At 43.8% G+C, this 18,113-nt stretch overlaps 1 protein-coding gene across 4 annotated transcripts in view; it reads left to right on the forward strand.

The window, feature by feature from the left end:
* The first annotated feature begins 251 nt into the window (after nt 1–251).
* SOCS7 (suppressor of cytokine signaling 7) overlaps nt 252–18,113 on the forward strand; it is a 40,042-nt gene continuing 22,180 nt past the window's right edge. For 2 of the 4 annotated variants that reach the window (XR_013487207.1, XM_020997506.2), the window contains exons 1-6: nt 254–1,555; nt 11,233–11,297; nt 14,348–14,452; nt 14,942–15,043; nt 15,925–16,055; nt 16,780–16,948. Coding sequence is in view for 3 of the 4 variants with exons in the window: in XM_020997506.2 (XP_020853165.1) it covers nt 477–1,555; nt 11,233–11,297; nt 14,348–14,452; nt 14,942–15,043; nt 15,925–16,055; nt 16,780–16,948 (1,651 nt within the window). In the remaining variant the exon portion in view is untranslated. Of the gene's footprint in view, nt 1,556–11,232; nt 11,298–14,347; nt 14,453–14,941; nt 15,044–15,924; nt 16,056–16,779; nt 16,949–18,113 lie in introns of all 4 variants that reach the window. The other 2 variants (XM_020997508.2, XM_020997509.2) reach the window with 2 other exon arrangements.

The raw sequence follows: 18,113 nt of genomic DNA on the forward strand, positions 1-18,113 counted from the left end.
TGTGTCCCGAACCCTGACACTGCTACAATCCTGGCGAAAGAGGAAGTTGCATATAAGCTTAGGGAAGGACAGCATGAGAGGAGGGCGTGGCTTGGCCTGACGTCTCACGGAAGTGACGATAGAGCCGGGGCGGGGGTAGCTTACAGAGGCGGCGCGCGGCTGGGCTCGCGCTGGGCACCCGGTCTGTGCTTCCCCTTCTCCCATGAGCCCCCGCCCCCTCCCTCCCTCCCTCTTGCTGCCACCGCCTCTTCCTCCTCCTCCTCTCTCTTCTCCGTCCCCGCCTCCTCCTCCTCCTCCTCCTCCTCCTCCTCCTCCTCCTCCTCCTCCTCGCCGCCGCCGCGCTCGATGAAGCGGAGGCCGCAGCGGCCGTTGGCGCTGTCGCTCCCGCTACCGGGGCCGCGGCGGGCGGGGCTCCGGCGGGGCCCAGCCTAGTCCCCAGCGGTCCCTCGCTCCGCGCCTCGCTCCCGCCTTCCCCGATGCAGGGGGCCGAGCTCCGGGACGGCGAGGCGGCGGCGGCGGCGGCAGCGGCAGCGGCGGCCTCGTACCGCGTCCTGAGCCGCCTGCTGGGCTACGGAGAAGCGGCCTCGGAGCCGGCCCCACCGCCACTGCCGCTGCCGCCGCCGGCCCCGGGCCATGGACCCCATCCGCTGCCCCCGGCCCAGAGCCCGGTCCCGCCGCCGCCGCCGCCGCCCTTCCTGCCGAGGCCGGGGCCCCGGAATTCCCGGCCGCCGCAGCTGATGGTGTTCCGCAACGTAGGGCGGCCGCCGGAGGAGGAGGAGGCGGCGGCGGCGGCGGGACCTGGGCCGGGGCCCTCGGAGCTGCTGTGCCCCCGGCACCGTTGCACCCTGGACCCCAAGGCCCTACCGCCGGGGCTGGGGTTGGGGCTGGGCCTGGGGCTGGGGTTGGAGCGGGGCTGGGGCCCGGCGGCGGCGGCAGCGGCGGCCGCGGGGCTGGAGGCCCACCTGGCAGCGCTGGGTCTGGGGCCGGCCGGCAAGGGCCCGGGGCCCGCCGAGGGTAGCTGCCCGTGCGCCCCGCAGCTGTCCGGGCCGCAGCCCCCACCGCCCGCCGCGGCTCCGCAGGCCCGAGAGGACCCCACGGAGACGAGCGACGCGCTGCTAGTGCTGGAGGCGCTGGAGTCGGAGGCTGAGAGCCTGGAGACGAACAGCTGCTCCGAGGAGGAGCTCAGCAGCCCCGGCCGGGGGGCGGGCGGAGGAGGAGGCGGCGGCCGATCAGCGTCTCTGCAGCCCCTGGTCCCCGAGCTGCCGCCCGCGCCCTTCCCGCTGCAGGACCTGGTGCCCCCGGGGCGGCCCTCCAGAGTGGAGCCCCCGCCGCCCCCGCAGCAGCAGCTCTCGGCGCCCCTCCGGCCGCCTCTGGGCACCTCTCGCAAAGGCTCGCTCAGAATCCGCCTCAGTCGTCTCTTCCGCACGAAGAGTTGTAACGGGGCCTCTGCCAGCGGGGATGCGGCCGGCAAGAGGCCTCCGGGGGAGTTGGCTGGCTCTTCTGTGAGTCTGACCGACGTGGGAGGCTCCAGGGCCCGGGAGCCAGAGGCGGGGAGGTGAGCCTGCTGACGGGAAGGAGTAGGGGGGCGTTGGTTGTCAGATTCCGCTCTTGTCCCTTACCCTAGCCTCCCTCTTCCTCTCTTACACCTCACCCGTTTCTCCCCTCTCTTCCTTTTCTCTCCTCTCTTTCCCTTCTCTTCCGCCTCTCACTCTTTTCTCTCCCTTCTCTTCATCCTCTCTCCGCTCTCGTCCCCCCTTCTCTGCCCCCCTCTGTATCCTCTCTATACCCTCTCTTTTCCCTCCCTCTCTTCTCCCCTCTCCCCTTCTCCCTCCTCCTCTCTCCCCTCCTCTGCCATCCCCCTTCTCCCTCCTCTTTCCCTCTTCCTTCCTCTCCCATTTTTCTTCCTCTTTCCCTCTTCTTCCTTCCTCACCCCCCTCTTTCTTCCTCTCTCCCCCCTCTTTCCTCCTCTCACCTCTCTCTTCTCTTTCCCCCTCCCCCTTTTCTTCCCCCTCTTCCTCCTTTCCTCCTTTCTTCCCCGAGAGGGGAGACCCTTCCCTACCTCTTCCCTCATTCTTCCCCTTGCTCTCTTTCTTTTTCCCTTTTCCCCTTCCCCTAATGGGATCTTCTTGAGATTCCAGGGACTAGGTCAAAATGAATAAGACTGTAAGAATGGCATATCCTCTTACCCTTCTAGGACTGTTAGTGAATTACAGTAACTGATTGGTAGAGGAGCAAGCTCTGAAGTCTCCCCTGCACTTAAGACTTCTCAATTAGCCAGTAAATCCTGGATTCAGGTCTTGATAGGACCTGTTCTTGGTCTTAAGTTTCAATACAGCGATCTCCATCCTTCCTCTCTGACTATTTAATGAGTAGTTTCTCTGGATGTATGGTCTTTTGGGACTGGGTTTTGTATGTTTCTCCCATTTCTTCAGAGGTGTTTCCTAGTGCAGTCTAGAGGTCACTTGCTTGCCTAATAGTTAGGGTCATAAGGTAGGGCAGTTTGAAACCTCTTGAAACTAGGCTAGAACTTTAGTTTTGGAAACTTGCTTAAGTTCCCCAAGTATGCTGTTAAGAGATCCATTCTGGTGCATTGGCCATCTAATTGTGGATCAGTTGATGGAAATTCTGGTTAGAAAAGGACTTTAATTTCCTTAATTTCTTTCTTTTTTTTAAAAAGGCAATTGGGGTTAAGTGGCTTGCTCAGGGTCACACACCTAGTAAGTGTCAAGTGTTTGGTGTGAGGTCGGATTTGAACTGAGGTCCTCCTGACTTCAGGGCCAGTGCTCTATCCATTGCCACCTAGCTGCCCCAATTTTCTTAATGGAGGTGGAATTTTCTTTTAAAGATATGGCTGACTTAACATTAGTACTGTAGTGCTTAGCATGGCAGCTTCTCCTGTGGGGACTGCTATTATGGTTTCACTTTCTGGGTGTTGGATTTTATATATCTATATATCTATATCTATATCTATATCTATATCTATATCTATATCTATATCTATATCTATATCTATATCTATATCTATATCTATATCTATACACATACTGGTATATGTAGCTTATGAGTGACATATTCCTGAGGAAATCTCCATTGTACTGGAATAAGCCAGGGACATATGGCAGGAAGTGAAGAAGGTAGGGTTGAGGCAATAGGTGGTGGTCTGAGCAGAAACCTCTGTTTGCACATTTGGTATTGTCCTCGTTTTGGTGAAGTTCATTTTTTCTAGAAGGAGATAGGAGTGTAAGGTTGATTTGACTTTGCTGCTACTTTTGAACAACCTTGCTCTCTGTTCCCCTTGGAGATAGGGTCATACTTGTTTCTAAAAGAGCTGTCAGTGCATTTCCCCCCTTTAGTTTGGTGAATGTTTGCCCCTTAAGTATCTTTAATGGATTAATGTTGGGAACTGAGGTCTTGAAGTGTGGTTGCTGAAACAGCTTTTTGTGGTGGGTTATGCACTTGCAGCTCTACTTACTAGTGAAAATTAGATTTTCATCAATGGTAGGGGTTGGTAGGAGAGTCGAGCCAAGTGTAATGACATAAGATAGTTTGCTAATGTTCTTGTGGTTTATGTATTACCTTTCTTTATTGACCAGAACTTGGGTCTATGATTCCAGAATCTCCAAATATGAGGTGTGGCATGAAATTAGCTGCTACATCCAACAAATTTGAGAGTAGAAATTGCATATATTGTTACATGGCTTTTGCCTTTGGTAGCAGAATTTAATGACCTTTGGGTGTTCTGGCTCCAACTCTCACAGTGAGCATAATGAAGATTTCTGCTACAAAGCAGATTGCTCAGCAAAGAGGCTTAGCTCAGGATACCGGAGAATTATGTTTTTTGGTCCAGGGACTTTGTGACAGAGGTATTGAGGTAGTTGTTGAATGTGAACATGTCCAATGTTATGCAATGGCCATTTGGTGAAAGTGCTGGATTGGTTGTCTGAATTTAAGATGCCTGCTTCATTTCCAACATCAGTTTGGTAACCTTGGGCAAGTTCCTACCTCCTTTGTGTGTCCCATTTCCAAAATGAGAGATTAATCTCAGCAGCAAAATCTTGTGCTGTTTGGAAGGAAAGCTAAGGATATGATCGCAGTAGAAGTTAAGTCCTTTTTAAGTGCTTGGCTGTGGTGCTGCTTGTCATATTTCCCATAGCTTATGATGTGCCAGTCTTACTGGCAGCTTCACAGCTGTGAGAGACTTGTTAAAAGTCTGTTCCTGGTAGCTGTGATTTCTATAGATCTTATTAGCCCAACTCTCAATACAGCCTTGTTAGGGGAAGAGAAGTAAGTAAGGTTATGGGTTCTTTGAATCTGTGAGACTTGGTAGAGATCAAACACCTGAACTTCTAGCCAAAGGGTAGATGTTTTGTTTCCCTATTTCATGGCTGGAGTTAATTATGGGCCTGTGCTTTCACTGGGGCATAGTTTGGCTTTTTACTAACCTCTGGGCATGTTTGCTAGTATCTCTTCATTCTCCATTCTTTCCACCCCCTCCCCTCTTCTCTTACAGAAATTGACTCTAATGCAATTACCACAAGCTATTTCACCTGGCTTAGCACTTTTTTTTTAATATCCTGGCACTAAGCAACAACTTTAGTTCTTTTAAAATGCCTTCAAAACTGCTGCATGGTTTTTACCACCTTGCATTCTGAGACCTTTGTGTTTAGGATCATCGTCTTTTTAGTGAGTACAGTTCAAGTTAAGAAAGAAATGGACCCCACTAGCTCATCAAATTTCATTCCAAGGAATCAGGCTAGGATTTATAACACAAATATTGGAGTGGGAACAGCAAAGCTACCACATATGGCCTAAGTCTGGATAGAACATTGTTTCAGAAAAGCTGGAGAAATACCCTAATCCATTTAAAATGTGTTGAAATGGTTGCCCTTTGGATTTGGAAGAAGGAGGAGGGTGGCATTACTTAATGTCCTGTTAGCCTGCTCCTGCCCTTTTCTGGCCTTCCTAAATTACCTTCCAGATACACACACATTTGAAATCTGGTGCCATGTGTTCCTTTGTGTTCTTTTAGGCCGAATTCCTTTAGGAACTAGCTGATACCATTTTTGACGGTCTCCATAATCATGGAATTGAGGTGGAGGGTGGGTAGAGACAGCATAATTACAATACTTTGTTCTTTTTATATGTGTTTGAGGAAGAGATGCTAATCTGCTTTGGTACCAGTTTGGGGCCCTGCTGTCATGAAGAGATCTGAAAATTTATGAAATCTTCATGTTTCCTTGCAGTAGTCATTGTCCAAGGGTTCTATTTCTGAATTCCATTGTGACATTCCAAATAATTTGACTCTCTATCTGCAAAGCTTGTCATTTTGGTTCTGTCATCCTGTCGATCCTAAAGCTGTTTTCTGTCATCTCCATTATGGTTATCATCCCCCATTAGAGCTTGATATATGACTTTAGGAAGATTCTTTCCATGTATGGACATAAGTCTTAGGTTTTTCACACCCAGAAATGACACACCCTTACTGTAAGACTCTAAACTTTGACACTTCGTATTTGATTTTCCGTGAAAGTTCCATCATTGGGTACCTGGAGTTGGTTCATGAGAATTTTTGAATCTTACCTTGCTGGACAGAGGCCTTTGTGTTAGAATTGAACATGAACCCCAGGATTTTTGTGCCTTTTTGTGTGGCTTTTCTCTCTTTGCACTCATTACTTCATAAGGGATCAAGATATTCCTGGGCTGTAAAGCTTGGGGGTTTGTGTATGACAGCATAGGTTGGTGATTATTTTTAGTTGTTTAAATTTTTTTTTATTATAAACTTGACAAGTGTAAATATACACAAACATTTCCATATATGTGAACAGGGGGAAAAAAAGGATTGTATGTGAAACCATGAATCTTTCTTGTCCAACTTTATGAAAAGTATATATTAAATTTAATCCAGTGATGCCAACGCTGCCCCATGTTTTTCTCCTGACTCTCCAAATTTCTTTCTTTACCGTGGATACCTTCCTACTCCCCAACCCCTTTCACTTTTCTTTTATGGATTGTCTTCCCCTTACATTAGAGTAGGTCCTTGAAGTTAGGGACTTTCTTTTTCCCTTGTATTTATATTCCTTGCACTTAGCTTGGTGCTTGGCACTTAATAAATGCTTATTGACTTATCTTTATATCCTTCTGAATTTCATTCTGTGCATTTTTTGAAATAATGTTTCATTGATACATTTTTTTTTTGGTCATTATCAATCTTTGCCTCCCTCTACAAAACTCCAAATCTCTTATAAGTAGAGTCAAGCAAAACTAATTCACACATTGGTCCTGGCAGAAAATATATTCTTCTTAATATTCCTTTTCTGCACCTCTAGTCCATCACCTCTATGCCAAGAGGTAGAAGAACATGTTTCATTGGCAGTCTTCTGAAGTCCTGATTGATCATTTCATTAATCAGAGTTCTTATGTCTTTTAGTTTTTTTTAAGTCCTTTTTTTTTTTTTTTGGAAGGCAGTTGGGGTTGAGTGGCTTGCCCAGGGTCACACAGCTAGTAAGTGTCAAGTGTCTGGTCTGATTTGAACTCAGGTCCTTCTGACTCCAGGGGCAGTGCTTTATCCACTGTGCCACCTAGCTGCCCCTTCTTATTTCTTTCAGAGTTGTCTTCCTGTATGGTATTCTATAGATTCCTGATTCTGATCACTTTACCTCAGTATTCGTGCAGGTCTTCTGGTTTTCTCTAAATTCATCCTTTTCATAATGGCCTAATAATATTTCATTGCATACACATAACCATGTTCATCTCTTTCCCCAGTTGATGGACATTACCTTCATTTCCAGTTTTTTGTTAAAAAAAAAGTGTTGTATAAATATCTCTGTACATAAGAATCCTTTATTTTCCGCTTTGATCTCTTTGGGGTATTTGCTTAATAGTAGTAAAACTGGGGCCAAATGGTATTCGAAATTTAGTAACTTTAGGTGTAGTTACAAATTTCTTTGCAGAATATTTAGATCAATCCACAGACCATATCAGTGCATTAGTATTACTTTGCCCTCTCAAAGTCCTTCCCAGCTATTTTAATTTTCCTTTTTTTTTTCCATTTTTGCCCATCTGGGTGTAAGATGGAACTTCAGAATTTTAATCTGCATTTCTCTTACTAGTGTTTTGAAGCATATTTTCTTATGGTTGTTGATAACTTCTGTCTTTTGAGAACTGTTTCTTCATATCCTTTGATCATTATCTATTGGAGACTGGCTCTAGTTCTTATATATTTGTATCCATTCCCTATACACCTTGGATATTAGACCTTTACTAGAGAAATTTGTTTCAAAGATGTTTTCCCAGTTCACCATTTCCCTTTGAATTTTAATTGCCTTGATTTTGTGCAAAATGCGGGACAAATTTGTCCATTTTATCTAATGAGATCCCTTTTATTCCTTTATTGGTTAAGACCTCTTCGTCTAGTCATGTTTGTGAAAGGTATCTTCCTTCTCCAGTTTGTTTCTGATGTGACCTTTTATATTTGGGTTGTTTCCTTTTGTAACATCGTGGTATATGGTATGAAACAGTCTAAGCCTAATTTCTTCCAGATTGTTCAGTTTTCTCAGCAAGTAGTTTTTGTTGAAAATTGATTTCTTAACTTAGTTGTAGGAGTCCTTGTATAGTCACTGCCACTATATTTGATTGCTTCTGGGTCTTGTGTATTTCATTCTTGCCATTGATCAACTTTACTATTTTTTTGACTCTTATTTTTCAAGTGGGTATGTGTACCTTAGAGAGTATGTAGGAGATGGATGAGGAAATGACAGATGACCTGTATTTAGCCATAGACAAAACCTTTCATTGGCTCGTTCTATGCTATAACATTTCTTCTTACCCTTGTTTAAAGCTATGACATGCCTATAAATTTGCTGCAACAAAATTAGTGATTTGGATTGTGGAATCACCTTATAAGTGCAACTAGCCTACATCTGGTGAGTAGTATGCCCAGAACTTTATTAACTTCCATCCTGTTCAACCAGCTGAATTCTCACCATTGCCTGCCCCACTCTCCTCCATACCTGCTCTATTCTCCCTACACATTTTCTGTTTCTGGCAAGGACATAATGACATTGCTATGCATCCTGGCACATTGCTTAAATGACCTGGGAGAGGAAATGATATGGACAAAAATGGTACATTTGTTGAGAGTCCCAACTAGGTTGCTGATACATTAATGCTGGTCCCTAAACCTGGTACATCTTGCCCAGGATGATCTTTAATTGGGTGGTTTCCTGGAGAGACATTTATTAGGAAGTGAATTTTCAGCCTCAGTTGTTTTCTACCTCCCCTAGCCATGTATTCTCTGAATAAGAGAAGTCTATGAGGTGAAACTGTTAGGGGCTTTTGAATGACTGAGCCTAATCTTAAGTTCGTGTACTCTTTCTGTTCCATGCTTGTTGAATTCCAGATCCTCGAAATTACCCTCCTCCTCCTCCTCCTCCTCCTCCTCTTGGTTTCTAAAATGTGGGGGCGAGAAGATAGCTGAAGTGAGAAGGCCTCCACAAGATGTGTGCATTTGGGGTACTGCTGTTCCTCAGGGTTTGGCACTAAAGAGACTATAGTCTCCAGCATGGGCAGATGGCAGAGTAAATGTAGTTTTCTTTGGAAAAAGGCAAATGGCCAAATGGCTGAGGTGTGAACCTTTTGAAAGGCCAATGCTTTAGATTTTTGCTTACTGAGTTTAATGTTGTGCCCCCAAGTTATTTTTTAAAAAATCATTCTAGAAGCTCTGCGGCAGACTTGAAGATACATGTCTATTCACTGGAATTAAATCTTCCTTTAAGGAGGACTGCGTGTTAGAACTGAGCTATAGGCAACATGATAAGCACTGCTGATCTTTTTTATATAGCCAACTGAATATGCAGGTGGGTTGTACAGCGTGTGCATCAAGTCAGAGTATGTGTCTGTTCCCAGTATGGAGTGACGTTATGGGGAAGGACTGAAAAATAGCCAGGTTGTGGAAACTAGACAGCTTCTCAGTTTTCCTTCTTAGGTCTTTACAGTGTGGTTTCATTATTTTGTTTTGAAGATGTGGGGATAGTGGCATCTGTTTTACATTGGCTGGGACGGTCCTCCTATAAAGGAGGCAAGGATGTGGTGGTTCCTTAGGTTATAGTCTCTCAGGGCTGATAGGAACACATTTATGTACATGGTAAAAGGTAATTGGAGTGGACAGACACTAACAGCTGGGGTGGGAGTCAAGTGAGAGGTGGCATTTGAGCTGACTTGTGAAGAAAACTTAGGGATTTCTTATAATCCTTAGAGTTAAGGCAGAGTGTATTTTAGGCATGAGGAGTCTATGCAAAGGCATAGAGATTGAAGATGGAATGTATATGAAGAACAACAAGAAGGCTAGTCTGACTTTAACTGTATTTGGTCTTGGAGGTGATAGGGAGCCACTGGATTTTAAGTAGGAGAGAAACATGATTAGAAATGCACTTTAGAAAAAAATCACTTGGGCAGTTGTGTGCAGAATGTGTGAGAGGGGAGAGAGTTGAGTAAGGGAGACCAATTAAGAAGCTGTTGCAGAAGTCCAGGAGGTGGCAGTGGGTGTGATTAGAGAGAAGAGGACAGATGGGAGAGATGATATGGAGAAAGAATCAACAGGGTCTGTTACATGCAAAGCACTGAGCTGGGTGGTGGAGATAGTAAAAACAAAAAAGGAGGGGGAGGGACACCTGCCTTAAAGGAGCTTGCTTTTTCAGCATATGACTCTTCTATAACTTATGACACCTCTATAACTTTGTGTGTTTGTGTGTGTGTGTGTGTGTGTGTGTGTGTGTGTGTGTGTGTGTGTAAAACAGTTTTCCTTTCAAAGAGATCTTTTTTTTAATGGGCCAGCATTAAAACCAGCTTAGATTTGGGATTGAGCATTTAGGGGGGGAAGGTAAGCTGACTTCTTTGGCTTTGCCGTTTTAAAACATATATACATGTAAGTATGCATATAACATATATAAAATGGATATAGGGTATTTCTAGGAGGTAGAGAGCGGGGGGGTGGGGATTGGAAAAGGCTTCATATAGAAGATTTCATTTAAGCAGAGTCTTGAAAGAAACCAGAGTCTGAGAGGCAGAGATGAGGAGCAAAACCCATTCCAAGTATGGGTTTCTCTTTATTAGAGCCTTCTGGAATATTCTAGTTTATTATTGAGAAGCCAGGTCAACTGAGGTATAACTATAAACTCAGCTTTTCTGTGATGTTTCTCAGGAGAGAGTTTGTTTTCAGGTTGGTGCCCAGGAGGGAATTCCAAGTTCTTCACTTTGTAAAGATAACTTCTTGGAGTAGAGGATAATGCTGATGAAGAGCCTTAATACCAGGAAAGTATTTGAGAAAATAAGAGCAGGAAGGGTGGGGGAAAGATGTGGGTTAGGGGAGAAAAATATCCAGTCTAGAAATGGATTTATAATAAACTTTTCTCTGTCCTTCATTAATTTCAGTGAGGTAAAACAGGGTGAGAATCCTTTCAGTGTGAGCCAGTGATGGACAGGTGATGGGGCTGTTTCTAGATTCGAGAAAATGCCTGTTGGGAAAAGTTAAAGAAAGCAGCGCATCTACTGGCACGTGTCATCCCTGAGCAGTTCAGAGAGGACAAGGATTGGTCTCTTTGGGTTCTGGACTATGCCCAGCTCACTGTGGGAGCTCACTTGTTAATTGATGCTTAAGATTTTCAATTTGACTGTTCCCCTCGGCCTTTCTTGAGGGCTTGGAGACCTCCTGGTTTATTTGTGCAAAAGTAGTTGAAAACTACTTGTGTCTCATGTAGTACTGTACTCGAGTCTAAGCTCATTCCATGGGTATCTTTTAAGGCTTCCAATTCTAACAGCAATCCCCAGTGGGAAAACCGATGCTATGCTCTGGCTTCCATTCAGGTTTGGAGCCTCTTTCTTGGCTCTGATATGAAAATCGACTGCATCAGATTCCTTCTTCCTGAAATGGATTTGCTAATTACCACTCAAGGTATTTTACTCTTTTAATGTGCTGGGGTATGGATAGAGATCCAGAGGGATTTCTTATTGCTTTGTAGGCTATTGAATTCTGAAGCCAAATCTGTTCAAAAAGCTGCTTAATTATTTCATTTCCCCACCTTTTAAATTTTAGGCTTTATTACAAGATTCTTACCAACAGTGACTAGGGATTTCTTTTGTTTTTCAATGCATCTGAAATTGAGTTTTCCAATGAATTCAATGCACAGGTTTTTTTTTTCTCTCCCCTCATTCTTTTTTTTTTTTTCCCCCTCCCAGGAAACCCAGGTTGACAAGAACTCAAAGTGCCTTTTCTCCGGTCTCCTTCAGCCCCTTCTTCACAGGTAAGCCAGGTCTACTTGTCATTCTGATCGCTTCTGCTTTCACTATCAATATCTCTAAGCAACCCTCCCTTTCTTCCTACTGCCACCACCCTAATCTGGGCCCCCATTACACCTCACCAAGACAGTCACAATAATCTGCTAGTTGGTCCTCCTCTCTCAAGTTTCTCACCTTTTCACAAATCTCTACTGGCTCCCTATGGCCTCTAGGACAAAATAGAAACTCCTGTGTTAGATCCTTCAAAATCTGGCTCCAGTTTACCTTTCCAAGTTTATTACACAGCACTACACATCACATGTTCTACAGTCTAGCTAACTTAGCCTTGTTGCTAATACTCACGTACAACATTCCATCTCCCAGCACTGTGCCTTTCTACAGGTTGACCCCCATACCTGGAATATATTCCTTCCTCACCTCCACCTTTTGGATTCTCTAGTTCCATTCAAAGCTCAGCTCCAGCACTACCTCCTTCTTGAGGCCTTTCCTGATTTCCATGTCCCCAGTGGCTAATACCACCTGTCCCCCATTATCTTGTAGTTTCTTTGTATATATATTTTCTTTCTCCTTATACACATGCATATTGTTTCCCCTGAAAGAATGTAAATTCTATGCGGGCAGGGACTTTTTGATTTTTGTCTGTTTATACCTAGTATCTAGCATGGTATCTGGTAGGTGATGAGTAAACATTTGTTGATTGATTTTTGACAACCTAAAAGGAAGAGTGGATCTGAGATCTGCCACAGAAATGCCCTTCTGGGTAGGCCATAGAAAGGCCTGTTTTATGGTATTTAGTATATTCTAGAATTTCAGGACTGATTAAACATAAAGAAGGATGAAGGCTTGTAGCTTGAGGTAAAGGGCATATGTCCATAATTAGGGAGTGCCCCCCCCCATGAAATGCATAAATTCATTATTATAACATGAGGATTAAAAAATTCCTGATTAAAATTAGGAAATGCCAATTTGTATGATCACAGTACAGAAAATAGCCATTGGAGGGTCCTATAGCTGAACTATAGTGGGAGTCAGCAAGGCCTGAAAAACTTCAATTACTGCCCAAACTAGATTAAAATGTAATGGGAGGGGCAGCTAGGTGGTGGAGTAGATAGAAGACTAGCCTGGGAGTCAGGAGGACCTGAGTTCAAATCCAGCCTCAGGCACTTGACACTTACTAGCTGTGGGACCCTGGGCAAGTCACTTAATCCCATTGCCTAGCAAAAACAGAAAGTAATGGGAAATGTTTGACAAAATAAATAAAACTACAACATGTTATTATACTAACATGTATGATACATACATATATAACATATACAATACATTATTTTATACATAAAACATACAATCTAATATTTGTGGTTTTCTAAGTCAGTATGTGGCCTATTTCTGTTTGAGTTTGACACACTGTCTTGGAATGTCTGTGGATTAACTAGACTGGATTCAGGATTATGCAGTCTGTTTTTAAAGACTTCTAGTGAAGGGGATTACATAGTCCTCATATGTTACCTATTTTTGTGTCTAACCACCTTTCAGCTGATAGGGAGTTCTTCTTTGTGTCCATTATAAGTCACTCCTATTGTAGTAGCTTTAGCAGAAAGCACTGTTAGGAATCCAGGAAGGGATCTCTGGTGTCCTGTGGATAACAGCTTTCTGGTTTGTGTGAGGAGGCTCTCCAAAGAGGGTAGGTCTTTGTTTCTCATGTTAAGATGATGGTGTTAGATGATAGATGTTAAGATGATAATCTTCTGTTTAAACAGGCTGTAGTGATGAATGGTCTTTATCAAAATAAAGCCATACATTTTTTGTGGTTTGGCACTTTGTATTCAGCTTTGGTGAGAAGGACTGATCAGTAAAAACCTTTTTGAAATTCCTCTTTTTGAAGTGTCCTAGATTTTATGCCTTTTCTTAGTAAAGTGGTATCGAGGAAATGTCAGAACTGAACAGTAGGTTGTTTTCTTATGTATGTGACATGAGAAATGATGTCACATTGTCCCAAGCCTCAAATTAAATAATAAATGTTTCCTTCCAGTTATTAATTACTCCCTCCCTCCTTGAAGTTGAGAATGCTTAGATTTCTATGAGTCAAAGTTCTTGTGTAGACTCCCAAAACTTTCTTGATTTCGCATGCAGTCTTGTAAAAAATGACTTATATTTACCATCTGGGACATCTTTGTTTTCATATCAGTAAAATAGGTTGTTAGTGATGGGATTCTTGGTGACAAATTTGATTTGTGCATAGTACTCTATGGAGCCACTTGGGTCTCTCTGGCTCCTATAAGGGTGTGGGGAGGGGAAGAAGGAGTTAGTACAACAGTCCTTATATTTAATTCTTTTGATCCTGGTAGAGATGTTGACCACTTCTTTTAACTGAGGGATTGATTTTTGTCTTCTGAATGAAACCAACATCGTTTCACCAAGATCCTACTGAAGTGTTCTTGTAGCTGTTGTGACGTTTAGGGTTTTGGATATGGTTTTCAGCCTATGTGGTTTTAGTTTTTTGGATTAATCTGAGATTTAAAAAAAAAAAGACTGATGGCAAAGTGCTCTGTAAAAATCAGAGTCATCTAGGAGGAAAAAATTGGTTGGTGGTTTGGGATCTTTTCCTTTTGTTACCCTTGCCAGTGTTTTTCTTACAAATTGTTTTGTGTCTCTTCCTTCCTACAGACTTATAGCATGTGCCTTGCTTTATTTTCCAAACTGATGCTTATTTGGCGTAGGAGTCTGTGAATATGAATTGTGATAAATAGGATTTATGTGTATGTTGTTTGTATATCTCCCTCCCCCAAGGTTACACAAATTAATGACAGAACCTAGATTATGAATTCCTACATGTATGTCATTTCCCCAAATGCCTCTTATTCTGTGCTTAATATTCAAAATAGGTAACCTGGTTTAAAATTATTTTATTACTGTGCAGTAAAGACTTAAGCCCTACAAAATAAGCTTTGGACTTTTCAAGAGTTGTGACCTGTCCAGCCATCCTTGACCTTTGCTTGCTTTTGACCTTCAGCCTTTGCTTTCTGTAACATGCTTGCTCCATGAATCAATCCCTCAGGTGAAACAGTGTCACTTGTGGACGTGGACATTTCTCAGCGAGGTCTGACCTCTCCACATCCTCCAACTCCCCCTCCTCCTCCACGAAGAAGCCTCAGCCTCCTAGGTACAGTGCTTCTCCCCTTGACTTTTTTCTGCCCTTTGGGAGGCGGGGGTGGAAGGAGTACTCAAACAACAGGTTTTACTTTAGTAGGAGGCAAGTGAGCTTTTGATGGATTCCCAATATTGGACTCTCTGGTTTCTTCCCTATCCTAGTTCTCTTCCTTTGCCTCCCTGAAGCTGGAGTTCTTGCATGTTGTGGTACCATTGCTGCTGTATCGACTTGAATTTTTTATTTCTGCCCTTCCTTGGGTCTCTTGCCACCGAGCTACTTTAGAAATAGAATCATTACTTTCCCAAACACATTCTACCCAAATCTCTCTCCCAATCTGCATTTAAATGCCAACCAGGTTGAGGTAGTTGCAGGAATCTGCCTTCAAAGGCAAGATGGAAGGATTAGCCCAGATTGCTTTAGGGGTTATCCTGTTGCTTGCTATCCTCACTGCTGACTCTGTTCTTGCATTTCTGAACTGCTTACTTTTGTTCTCTCTTCTAGATGATATCAGTGGGACGCTGCCTACATCTGTCCTAGTGGCTCCGATGGGGTCTTCCCTGCAGTCCTTTCCCTTGCCTCCACCTCCTCCGCCCCATGCCCCAGGTCAGCTTAGCTTTAGTGGCAAGACTTGAGAAAGTAGGGCATGTGGTATGATTAACCCTGGGTAGGGAGGGGGAGGGAGTTCGGGGTGGGAGTGGAGGCTGGAGCTGGGGTTGAGTGGAAGAAGGGAGGGATTCTATTTGAAAAATCTAAAATTGTAAGAAAACTTGAGTCTTGCCCCCTTGGCTAGGCTAGACTGCTAGGAGTGAGTCTGAGCTGTCCTTTCTTTAACATCTTTCTTTTGTGAGTGAATCAGATTTTATTAGGAATTGGGGTCCCCTTATTGAATTTTCCCTGTTTGTTACTAGGCCTTGCATAGTTGCCCAAATCTTCTCTTGTAATAGTGGAAGGGCTTTATGAATAACTGGTCATGAATAGTACTGTGGTTTTTCTAAGCTTTTGGTTTTTACTGCAGCCTGGTAAATAAGTACCAAAGATTTAGCAGCCAATACCCACTTTTGCCAGCCTACTAGGAAATAAAATGAATGAGTTGAACATTCTTTTCTACTTGCCTGGCGTAAATTGTTACTCTTCCTGGGCAAGTAGGCGAGTGACTTATTTCCAAGGCTGTTTTACCTGGAACTTTACCTCGATGTGGGAGAAGTTGGAATCTGCTCTAGGCTGGTGAAGCCACTGAAGTAGTCACCTTAGTCAGGTTAGTGAGTTGCTCCCTTGTTCCTCTGGTGGGGTAAAAGACCCCAGCCCATCTTCACTAGCCTTCACAGCTCACATAAGCCCACACAGCTTTCTTTGGTCCATCCAGCTCTCTCCTACTGCTTTGGCTTTTTTCCCTTTTCCAGCTTAGCCTCTAATGCTTTGCCCCACCCCCAGAAATTAATATCTGTTTTGGGGGGAGTGAACAGATGACCTCTGTTGCCCTGCAGATGCATTTCCCCGGATTGTACCCATCCGAGCTACTGAATCCCTACATAACCAACCCACCCAGCACCTTCAATGTCCTCTCTACCGACCTGACTCTAGCAGCTTTGCAGCTAGCCTTCGGGAATTGGAGAAGGTAGGATTGTGCTGGGGACCAGAGGTACCTTCCTTCCCATACTCCAATTCCATCCCCTACCACTGGTGTGCCTACTATTCCTTGGCCTTTCCAGCCTTTCCACTAGGGCAGGGGTTCTTAACCTTTTTTGTGTTACAGACCCCCTTGGCGGTCTAGTGAAGCCTAGAGACCTTGTCTAAGAAAAAAATGTTTAAAAATACATAAGATTCAAAAGGAAATCATTTATCTGGAAATACAGTTATCAAAATATTTTTTTAAAAAAAGTTCACAGACTACAGATTAAGAACCCCTGCTTTAGGGGAAGGATGGTTTTCTTTGCCCCATTTACCTATAGTTAAAATATGGTCTACTCTTGTTAAGTCCAAGAAGAAGGAAAGGGTCATTAGATTGTTAATTCATAAAGACTTTTGAATGGTAGAGAAAGTCTTGTTTGGGGATGGGAGAGAATTTACACAAGTAGCTGGATCCCTTAGTCAAACTACATCAGTTTACACCAGTGTTCCTTACTGCCTCTGGTCATGGAAATACTAGAATTATTCTCCTGGAACTGTAAAGGTCCAGAAAAACAATGGGCTTATTATCAATTGTGACAGACAGGGCTGTTCCCAACATATTTAGCTGCTGGAATATTTTGAAGATGTATTTTTTTTGTTGGGTTGGACCATTTTAAATAGTTTACCATTTTTCAATTCTGTTAACCAAAAACCTGCTTTTGTCTTGGTAGTGTGGTTGGTATTGGGGGCCTATGAATTGGGAAGATGCTGAAATGAAACTGAAGGGGAAGCCAGATGGTTCCTTTCTGGTACGGGACAGCTCTGATCCCCGATATATCCTGAGCCTCAGCTTCCGATCCCAGGGTATCACACACCATACCAGAATGGAGCACTACAGAGGTAAGAGCAGACGATGTTCTTCTGGGGAGAGCCTTGGAACCACGGTGTTTTAGGACTGGAAAAGACTCTAGAGATGATGTTGAGGTACAGAGAAAAGAGCTTCAGTGGTCAATAATCATTTTAATGCTTACTGTAGATAGATCCTTGCACTTGAAATTTAGGTCAGGGGGAGAATAGGTAGTGCAGAGAAGTGGAAAACATGATCCCTGCCTATGAAAAATTTATAGTCTTCAATTTCTTTGCCATTATATGTTTTGCCTTAGGATCTATAAACTTTGTTTTCAGTACTACCTTTCAAAGTTTACTGCCTGGGGGCAGCTAGTGGTGCAGTGGATAGGGTACCAGCCCTGGAAGTCAGGAAGACCTCAGTTCAAATCCAGCCTCAGACCAGACACTTGACACTACCTGTGTGACCCTAGGCAAGTCACTTAACCCCAATTGCCTAAAAAAACAAACAAACAAACAAAAAGTTTACATGACTAAAGTCTGAGTCCGTTCCCTTATTTCCAGATAGCCATCTTGCTACCTTACTTATAAAGGGGGAAAAGAAAAGTATGAGACTGCAAAGAGGAAGAAACATGACAAAAGAGACTTCCATGAGGAGGAGGGTAGCAAATGTCAGTCACTAGAATAAATGCTTAGAGTAGGGGGAGGGTCTATTTAAGGGTTTTCTTGTTAACTTGGAGTAGGAGAGAGTGACCAAGATTGTTGGGGAGGCTTTCAGTAATGAGTAGCACTGTAACCCTCTTGGTAGAATGAAGACTCAGTCTCATGAGATAAATTCTCCAGTTCTTGGATTATAATTAAACTCAACATCTAGAGACATTTCTGGCTCATGAACTACGAAGATGTGCAAGTGGAGGTATTCTGCTCCGATCTCCTGGTTTTGCTCTGAGCCTTCTTTGCATCTTCTTGGCTGTCAGCATAGTAATAAAAATGTCCCTTACAGTCAGCTTTGAAGCTATTTAGACAGAAGTCCTCTTCAGGAGGAACTTAAGGTTGGGTGAGGCTTCAGCTGCCAAAACTCTCTCATAGTCAGATGATACTTAACAAATTTCCATAGTCCCTATCTGATTAGAAGTTAACTTGTTGGATTTTCTAAGGAAGTTGAATTTTCATTTTTTTATTTGGTCTGTGCCCAAAGGCTTGTGGCGATAATTGAGGT

This window comes from Phascolarctos cinereus, unplaced genomic scaffold (assembly GCF_003287225.1).
Source record: "Phascolarctos cinereus isolate Bilbo 61053 unplaced genomic scaffold, phaCin_HiC Scaffold_5;HRSCAF=322, whole genome shotgun sequence".
Classification (NCBI taxonomy): domain Eukaryota; kingdom Metazoa; phylum Chordata; class Mammalia; order Diprotodontia; family Phascolarctidae; genus Phascolarctos; species Phascolarctos cinereus.